General features: G+C 38.3%; 1 protein-coding gene across 2 annotated transcripts; it reads right to left on the minus strand.

Annotated features, from left to right (window-relative positions):
• Window positions 1-9: 9 nt before the first annotated feature.
• LOC116308249 (thrombospondin-2) lies at window positions 10-8,314 on the minus strand. 2 transcript variants are annotated; one of them, XM_031718634.2, is made up of 8 exons: window positions 8,156-8,257; window positions 6,773-6,945; window positions 6,265-6,347; window positions 5,773-5,949; window positions 4,937-5,095; window positions 2,075-2,248; window positions 1,812-1,985; window positions 10-1,229 (listed from the first exon to the last, which is right to left on the minus strand). In XM_031718634.2, exons 3-8 carry the CDS (start codon window positions 6,329-6,331, stop codon window positions 1,036-1,038), a joined length of 945 nt encoding a protein of 314 aa, XP_031574494.1. In that variant the 5' UTR covers window positions 6,332-6,347; window positions 6,773-6,945; window positions 8,156-8,257; the 3' UTR covers window positions 10-1,035. The 2 variants fall into 2 exon arrangements, with proteins under 2 accessions (XP_031574494.1, XP_031574493.1); XM_031718633.2 differs by lacking the exon at window positions 6,773-6,945 and having other exon boundaries at window positions 8,156-8,314.
• Between the last annotated feature and the right edge of the window lie 252 nt (window positions 8,315-8,566).

Below are 8,566 nucleotides of genomic sequence, written 5' to 3' on the forward strand. Positions count from 1 at the left end.
ACCACTACATTTGTATTTTTTTCTGATTTTTAATTTCAATGATCCAGTCTTCTGGTGTATAATAAACAACGACGTCGACACTGCCCCGGAAAGTGAATTATTGTCAAAAGGGCCTGCGGGCAACATGAAATTTAAAATGTCAAAATTTAATGATATGAACAACACATCTGTGGCATTGCTAGAGCCATGCGGAACCCCGTTAACACAGACCCAGGGAATCAGAAGCAGCCTTGGCGGAAATAATTGGGGTGCATGTTACGTCATAGCCGCCATATTGGTTCACGATAACAAAGCAATCCTCATTAGCTTCTCTTATTAGATCAACCAACATGGCGCCTGTTCCATTGTTATTTATATCTCAAGGGATTTTGGGCATGTTGTTGCACCCCAAGAATACCCCAAGAATACAATGTTTATGGAATGAATGTTTACACCTACAAAGAATAGTATATCATTTTCACCGCCAAAGCAGCCATTCACCTCATACACGCGGTTAAGTTTTGGGAACATGAGTTTTGACGAAGCTGTGATTAAGCTACCGGACTGAACTGTTATAATGGAGAAACGTCGCCGAAGGGGAGGTGGGTGGGGTCAAAAATCCGTCTTGCACTGACTGGTACAGCGAACCTGAGCAAATGAGGCCGAAACCTTGGATTTTCTCGCTTAAATAGGCAACTGCTGACCCGGGGGTATTCATAATGCTTCTCACCTAGGAATCACACCCAGAAAGTCATGCTAACATTCTGCGCGTACTCGTTTCATGGCTACTTTAGGGGTGAAAATATTCTAACCAATGAAACGGTGCCTCAGCGAAGTACAGATTGAAAACTATCAAGACTAATGCTTCATAAGTACTTCTGTCACTACTGCATACTACTTCTGAGCCGTTTATGTTTTGCATCAGTTCGTCTGATGGTTTGAATATGCATGTTTTTTAATTATGATGTGCTATTTACTGCAGGAATTCTCCCGAGTTCTTCTAGGTAAATGTTCTCTGTGCAATACATTAAGTAAACTGCTTTGCGTATGGATATTTTAGCTAAAGTCTTCGTCATCTAATGGTTTTGAGTCTCCTGACAATCCTTCTCCAGATGCGACGGCACCTGAACCCGACTGTTCTCCTGACCCTGAACCCAACCCAGAAGACCCCGAACCAGAACTAATTTTCCATCCAGAGCCTGAACCTGAAGAACAATCTTCGTAACTTTCGTCACAGCCCACAGATGTTTCTGAAACATGGAAAAGATATGAATTTTTTAGCTAAATGCTCGTATTAGGCTGGAAATGATAAACCATTTGAGTTGAATCTAATAACTGTTTACGGATGGGCGTCATGAAGTTCAAGTTTTCGCTGAAACACCACCTCCAATGGACTTCAATGCCATCTTGGATCGCAAGGCATTATGGGGCGTCTAGGATGCAATAAAGCTTTGAGTACAGTAATCGACGTCGGTTGATATTAACAGCACATCACAAGAGAATACAACAAAAGATAAAGATGGCACATCAATTGCCCGTACCAATAAAAGCACACGAAACTCTATATATATTCCATCTTCTTTGTTTGGTTTTGGCAACGGATGGCCACCGTATCGTTGAAGTAGTCGATTAATGCAGCAGTTCTATTATTTTGTATACATTGAAGTGAAGCTTTCTTGTTAATCTGTTGTAGTAGTATGATATTTACAGGGGCGTGTTAAATAAGCACAACGACTTCTAAGCGATGCTCATGAGAGTTCTATGATCTAGACCTCGCTACGCCCCTGATAATGTATACTATCAGGGTGTAAAACTCATTACTTATTACTTACTTCCACATCTTTCCTCCCGACAGTAGTCGACCCCAAGTGCCTCACTTTCGTTGCATGGCTTACCACCATACTTTGGTTTTGGTGAATCACATTTATGTGATCGAGTCTTTCTTCCTAAACCACATGTTTTACTGCAAGCTCCCCAGGCCGACCATTCACCCCATCCACCGTCAACTAAAAATAGTTGGAATAATATTGTGAAAAAAACCATCACTGCAGTCAAATTAATGATTTTAACAGGCATAACTATCAAGCGAACTTACTGGGACAGTGTTCCTGTAGTAGACATGCTTTCCATTTTTCTGGTGATCCTTGACACTCTTTTCCTCCATGTTGAGGTTTAGGGTTTGAGCAACTTCGTATTTGGTTCTGATGTCCTTTGCCACAAGTAACTGAGCAAGGACCCCAGGTACTCCAGGATGTCCATCCACCGTTGACTAAATGAATAAACACTTATAATTTAGATCAAGAACTTTCATGGGCATCCCTGGGTAACATGGGTGCAGCCGAATAGAGTTAAAGTCATGCTACACGCAGGCTATCATCTTGATGTTTGAAGATACGTTTTGAATATTCAAGCCAACATGATAAAAAAATGTGGGAAGACATATTCTTGGCTTTCACGTGAAGTCTTAAAGGGGAAATCCAAACTTTTCAAAACAAAACTATATGTCGAATGTTATATTTATACCATTTTAAGAAAAATCTTACCAAAATAATTTTGTATTATTGATGTTTCGTATAAGATTTATTGCGAGTTAAACTTCTTTTAACTATAACTTTGACTGATTTTGGTTGCTATGCCATATCTACAATTTTTGATTAAATCGTCCGGTCGGGAAAATGATCGATGACATAAATGAAAGCCAAGAATTGAATGAACCATAATTAAAGTGGCTTAGTGAGAATACCAAAGGTGGAGGGGCGAGCACACGTGCGCGTTTTGGCGCGAAAACTCCCGCCAATTCTGCAGGTAGTTCAACAAAATAGGAAAAAAGGAAATTGACGATTTTCTAGTAAAACGTTACCATTGTCATTGTGATTGTCATTGTCATTGTCATTGTTATTGTCATTTGTCTTAGAATATGGTCACATCCACACAGCTAATCAACGTCTAGTATTTCAGTGCTGTATATTTCAGTTTTCGTATGGCTGTGAAAAGCTCAGTGCCGTATGTGTACCTTGCCGTGACCGTGATGGTTTCTAGAATTTTGATTGGCTGATTTTTTTCCCTCGAGCAATGTGATTGATCTGACAGTGCCTTGACCTTGGTGTGACCGTGTCTGCGCCGTGTTTATACTGTGTTCAATTCCGGGTATTTGATTGGATGGAAAGTAAGTTTTCGAGCATCAGTGTGATGGTCTGGCGTATCCCTTGCCGTGTCAGTACCGTGTTTGTGCCGTGAGCGAGGTTTTCACAGTAATATGAAAACTGCTCTATCCCATAGAGAAACTAAGCAAAAAACGGAAGATAACTACGTACAGATTATGTAAAAGAATACCAGGTTTAGCGGAATTAACCTAGAATGTCTTTATACTCAAACCCAAATGTTGAAGATTTCCAAATTTAGTTCAGGACAAAACACTGAAAACTAAACAGACTTGAAAACTGATTTTTAAAAAAATACCAAGCAAAATAAAATATAAGCCTACTTCTGCTTCTTTTGCATAAATGTTTGGGTATCCATATAAAAATCTAGAGTTTTATATACATCTCAGTTGTGAAAAAGATTCCTTTCAATGGATGTGAAAAAGTCGCTCCCTCATGGTTTCATGAAGTTCACCTGCAGTAAAAGGACCTTTGAGGCTTCGAATCAATTTTAAAACCATATTAGTCAAGTAATCATTTTATCAAGCCATGAAAAATCAACTCGGTGGTTTACCATTTTTTGAGGATGGTGCTCCGCTATAACATGTAACGTGGACGAAATTAATTTGTATAAAATATAGTACTGAAATCCTTTCTGAAGAAAAAAAAAAGAAACAAAAAAACAAAAAACAAAACAAAAAAAAAAAAAAGAATCCTCATTTTCTTGAATTAATAAAAAACGCTTATAAGCAATAATAAATATATATTTTTTTAAATCTTAAGGCTGCACGGAACAACAAAATAAGAAAAAAAAGTACCTCAATACGCTGGGAATCGAACCCGCGTCCACCAACTTTAATTACATAATTAATTTCAAAATACAAAAGATGAAAAAGCAGTGCCTTCATGCCATACCCCTAGACATCCGCTGGGTCATCGTATGGACTTCGGACATGACGGCGATTAAGTCCCTCTGCCCTTGGGTGTACGGATTACGCAGGTTAGTGTTCTAGCCGAAGCATCAGGGGAGAGACTAGCCGGCCCCCAGACCATATCTACAGCTAATCCCTTGCACTCTGCCACGCACTGGCACGTTGATTTCAAGTGGAAAAAAAAGTAGTCTATCTGGTTCTTTGTTGTCATGGCTATTGTTATGCTAATTTCCTGAGATCGTGGCCCAGTGGAAAAAAGTTGGGCTTCCAAGACACTGAGTCAAGCACGTTTGCGTAAGTATAGTACTTGGATGGGTGACCTGAATCTTATAGTTACCGAACTCTTTTTTTTTTGTTTTCGTTTTTTTTGTTGTTTTGTTTTTTTGTTTTTTTGTTTTTTTGTTTTTTGTTTTTTGTTGTTTTTTTTTTTGTTTGTTTTTTTTTTGTTTGTTTTTTTGCTTTTTGTTTGATACTTGAATAGATATAGACCTTATAAATGTTTTCTCCATTTATAATCCGCCCTAGCCTAGTGTAGCCCGTTTCTTTCTATACTACAAAATGCTTTGAAAAGTCTTCAAATAACATGATTTGCTCCTCTTATTCGTTCTGTTTTTGGAGATTTTATTGTTTTTGTTTTTATGGCGTAGTTGTCATTATTGTCGTTTCGGCTTTTTTGAGTTCGTCATCGTCATCGTCATCGTCATCGTCATCGTCATCGTCATCGTCATCGTCATCGTCATCGTCATCGTCATCGTCATCGTCATCGTCATCGTCATCGTCATCGTCATCGTCATCGTCGTCGTCGTCGTCGTCGTCGTCGTCGTCGTCGTCGTCGTCATTTTACTTAAGTATTATAAGCTATAAGTTGTTGTAAAGTTAACATACCTGGACACGGAGTCCTTTGACACTTTCTGGCTTGCATTTCTCTGCCTGAACAGGTCGTATTCTGTTTTGAAATACATTGACGTTTTCTTTGTCTTTGTCCTGTGCCGCATGTCTTACTGCATCCTGTCCACTTTCCCCAGCTTGACCAATAACCGGTTTCTATGAAAGACCATGACATAGTAAAAATAATTATTGTTTATTGTTCTGGCTAATAAATATCAGAAAACGGCCCGATAAAACTCATCTTGAGAATCTGTATCCGGCATATGCCAGTAACTTAGTGGGTTAAAGGTTGGCGATTGGCTGGACCTGCATGCTGAGATGGGGCACTAACTAGCTGCTTAGAGTAAAAGAATTTTCATTACAGAATTTCTTCTTTGGTTAATCGATCCAGATAAATCAAGCATGAAATCTAATTGTACTCTGCAGCTGTCTGTAAATAGACAGCTATTGTTTCCGCACACTTATGGGCCTAATTGGAAATAAGCTTACTGCTTTATTAGTTTACCCAATAATGATTATTTGATTATACTTTATTAATGTGTGTTTACCCTATCCAAGAAAGCATTGCTAATATTTAGAAGGATGAAGACATGCGATGATAACCAAACACGATTTGCAGTAGTTAACTGATACTGGGTTGTAGCTTCCATTCACATATCCATTACCATGACTGTTAAAAGGTCAATCATGTTAAGACAGCATAGGAGCGTTTTTACCCAGTACTTATAAGCCGTGATTTTATTTATTTTTCTAACAAGATATATATGGAAACATATACGACCAGAAGATATGTGGCCAAAAATAATACTCATTATCGATAAATCGTTTCTTACCGATTTTAACTTCTACACATGGTCTACAGGTTTTTCTTCCTCTTCTATTTGCACTCCAACCTTTTCCTTTATTTTTGCAGCAATCATCAAAATTGACTTTTTTTCTTGCAAATTCGCCCCTTTTCCGACAGCCAGCTTCTTTTGTATATTTTGTATAACATACACCTTTTCTTCTGGCTGTAAATAGAGATCAGAACATGTCATTGATAGTTGACCATCCAACTCTTAACTTCCCTTTGATTCACAATAAACTCCAGTACTCGGCAGTTCGGAAGTAGCCTAATGATGTTATTTCCGATTACTAAACAACGAAAGCAATAAATTATAAAGGAAGTAAAAAATACTTTTGTGAACAAATTGTCAGCAAGACGTTCATCATTGTAAAGAATCTATTAACGCCTTTTAAAGAATTGGGTGGAAATTGGCTTGTAACCTCAGCAGTTTATCACACAACTTTCCTTGGTCAGCAATTATAATCATCTCGATGTTTACCTGTCACTTGGAGAAAGGCAGTCGTTACTGTCAGCGTAATAATGGCGATTAGTACGGCCGTCTTCATATTTTTACAGTGTTTACTAAAAATGGAAAAAAGGGTGTGTCAATTTCTATCCAGGAACATAATTATAGGCACACCACAGCCATTATGGTTCTTATTTCTTGCATGGAAGCAGAAGCTTCAAGAGTCTTGGTACTCGTTTTGGACCCATTTGCTTACACGACGTACAATAAAGCATAGGCATTTTTCCTTAGGATGGCCAAGAGAGTGGCCGGATAAGCTAGACATAAGAAAGACAGTTATCAGTTATAACGAATCATTACTAATCTGCAAAAAGGACCCATGAGCGGGTCAATGCACCAATCATGCTTATATATAGATACCTCCGGTTAACCGTTCCTACTGAAAGTAGAATTTCACTATAACTCTATCTTTACCAACGCCTGTGGCCGTATTTTAGATGGCTAAAAAATGGCGTAAAAATCGACACCAGGCCGTGCTTACATTTACAGGGGTTTTTTTTTCGCCTCTGAAACGTTTCCGATCATTGATAACGAAAATGAACGTGCAAAAGACTTCTCTGCCTCGCTGCGGGCCCTTTTCTTCACTCCGTATTCGTTAAGAAACCGCAGGACATCAGTAAAGAGAATTTTTCAAGTTGAAAGGTGAATATATTTCTAGAAAGAAAAAAAAATGAAATGGCATTCATCCAAGATGAAAAACATTAATTTGACACAAACCCTGGCCTTGAAATACCTTGATATTATGAGGTGATGTATTTGATTACAACTTCCTGTTGGACTGTTGGCACTCATCCATTAAATACAACGGTACGTGTAATTAAGCAAGAATTAGCAACCCCAGATTTATTGTTCATGGAAGTTGAAAAAATATGTTGTTTGTTTGATTGCTTCGATATTCATTCACTGAAAACGTGTTATTTTTGGGCTCGATCAAAAGGTTTCTATGGTCATATTCACGTATCTTATCCAGTACGTTAAACAAAGGAAGAAGGGAAGTAAAATCTTGAAATGCTTCAGGAAAATGTGCTCCACCCACAATTACATGAGTTAACGAGGCAAATGTAATGCAGTAGCAGTGAATAGGACATCCAAATTGCATGCTACTGCTGGGCGCATTTCATCGAATCCAGGCCTGTTGAAGTTATCTTATTAAGTTGAATGGAAATATCTCAGACGTCATCCGTGACTATTTGAACATCCATCAGCATTAATTAACCTATTAAAATAAAAGGCCTTTTAACTGGTAAAATAGTAATCACATCAAATGTGGAAACCATAACAGGTTATGAAGCGTGGTGGAACGTGTCTGTGCAGAGACTGACTAAGCAAATGCAAGAGCTTTAGGTATTAGAACCGAGTACCTTATTATTAGAGCAAAATAACGTGACATTCCCTCGGACTGCAGCACAAGTATTACACAATACCTCATCTTGATTAGATGTAGTTATTAATAGTTTTTGGCGGTTTTTATCATTTGTTTGTTTGCTAAATTTTGCTGAGATGGGTTGTTGTTGCTGATATGCATATTATGCTCGAAATTGATGTTTATAGTCTGTATTAGGGCCTGGCATGATATGCTCTATATTGAGATTGCTGCTGATGATGTTACTAATAAACTGTCAAAAGATTCTTGACTACTCATTGTTATTTTCACAAACACCTTGCGAATAACGCAACGAATAATTCTACCAATGTTTTGAGTTTCAATTGGCAGAAAACATAGATAGGTGTGGAGAGATGAGCCAGACAAAAACGCATCGACAGAAAGGACTGTGACGGTGAATCATTCATGCTCACGATAAACACTACAACTGGGGACTATACGAGAGTTGACACGGCATAAGCTAGAGACATAAGACTGTACCTTTTAGTGCTGCTCTTGCTCGATAAAAGTAAAAGATGATTTCACACGTTAGATGTAAGGACGTGATAACTGTAGTACTTGATCTGATGTGAATATACTGACTGAACGTATCGTGTTTTATCTGCTGACCCAACTCGGGATTGTTCGGGCCATGACGTCATTCCTAGCCTTCCGGCGGCAGTTAAGGGTATGTACGGCCTCTTGCTAACTTCTTGTTTAATCCTGCAGTAAGTGGAGCTATTGGAATGCCCTAAACCTTTCCAGGAAACTGCATGTTCCTAACAGAACGCAAATGTCATTTTTCAGTCGCTAGAAAAGCAAAATGATTTGATAAACACGCAAAACTTTTATTGGTAGAAGTGAAATGTTTGTTTTCACAAGTGGATATATGTGCTCATATCATATTGTTAT

Source organism: Actinia tenebrosa, unplaced genomic scaffold (genome assembly GCF_029948245.1).
Source record: "Actinia tenebrosa isolate PJP-AT-01 unplaced genomic scaffold, QUT_ActTen_1.0 PGA_scaffold9__36_contigs__length_13948895, whole genome shotgun sequence".
Lineage (NCBI taxonomy): Eukaryota > Metazoa > Cnidaria > Anthozoa > Actiniaria > Actiniidae > Actinia > Actinia tenebrosa.

Coding starts and splice junctions, on each gene's coding strand:
- LOC116308249 (XM_031718633.2), bottom strand. CDS start 6,331: ATGAAGACGGCCGTACTAATCGCCATTATTACGCTGACAGTAACGACT. Junction 5,950..6,264: donor TGCCTTTCTCCAAGTGACAG/GTAAACATCGAG, acceptor CTCTATTTACAG/CCAGAAGAAAAGGTGTATGT. Junction 5,096..5,772: donor ATGTGTAGAAGTTAAAATCG/GTAAGAAACGAT, acceptor GGTCTTTCATAG/AAACCGGTTATTGGTCAAGC.